The 975-nt window shown below is 46.2% G+C and overlaps 1 protein-coding gene across 1 annotated transcript; it reads left to right on the forward strand.

Moving 5' to 3' along the window:
• Positions 1-280: 280 nt before the first annotated feature.
• On the forward strand, positions 281-946 carry LACBIDRAFT_314417 (uncharacterized protein; the record flags this gene model as incomplete). The annotated part of the gene is made up of 5 exons (XM_001891266.1): positions 281-409; positions 464-484; positions 539-619; positions 672-718; positions 769-946. 5 exons carry the CDS (start codon positions 281-283, stop codon positions 944-946), a joined length of 456 nt encoding a protein of 151 aa, XP_001891301.1.
• Positions 947-975: the final 29 nt, after the last annotated feature.

Genomic DNA, 975 nt, shown 5'->3' on the forward strand with positions numbered 1-975 from the left:
TCGTATCGGACGCGTTTATGCTCATCGGCGCGTATAAAGTTGTTGATCGGCCTGTGGAAGCGACATCTAAGGGAGCTAAGGAATGGATGAACCCAGTATCAGCAGTAAAACTTGTATATAGGGTTTGACATGTCGCCCATGAAGAATAAACAATTTAATGGTGTGGATTCTCGTGAAAACTAATTTGCAGGGCTGACGTGCGAATGGACGGCAGCTGTGAAAACACGGTGTTGCCATAATTATCCCACACTTTACAACCTCGTACTCACCTCTCAAATCTATGCGCTCCAATCGACGACCTTACCAAGGACCTAGAACGCAGTTAGTCGTCTCAATAGACATCGGCACTACATTTTCAGCAGCTTCAGTCTGTATCCTTCAACCGGGAACACTTCCAGTGTTCGAAGAGGTGCTTGTCCAGTCCATCATTATGACCAACGTCTTTCTTATTCATTATTTTTAGATTCTACGCTGGCCCAAGCAGGTGAGGCGATAGCCGATTTTACTTCCTGGTCTACTGAATAATCACACCTCGAAGGCCAATCCAGACGCCAAAGTGTCTACTACGATAGTTCAGGGAAACCACGTTGTCTCGGTGCCGAGACCGACAGTCCCGTGCGTTAGAAATTCTTAACGATGATCCTACGCTTCTAAACTGAATTGTTGCACAGGATGCGAAGGCTGAAGCGGATGAAGAGGGCTGGATAAAAGCTGAATGGTACGCGTATCCAGTCCAATGTATTCTAACAATACTGAATGTAAGAATAGGTGGAAACTCTACCTCCGGCCTGACTACCTCCCAAAGATTAACGGAATTGAGATTGAGATCCCCGAGTTACCGCCTTCTCGAACAGTTAATGATATTTTTGCTGATTTCCTCGAGTATGTAAAAGGCCAGCTGCAAGTGCATGTCACCAGCTCACATGGGAACGGGGAATCGCTTTGAATTCATATACCGCAACATGGACGTGGTGT

Source organism: Laccaria bicolor, genomic scaffold (assembly GCF_000143565.1).
Source record: "Laccaria bicolor S238N-H82 LACBIscaffold_617 genomic scaffold, whole genome shotgun sequence".
Lineage (NCBI taxonomy): Eukaryota > Fungi > Basidiomycota > Agaricomycetes > Agaricales > Hydnangiaceae > Laccaria > Laccaria bicolor.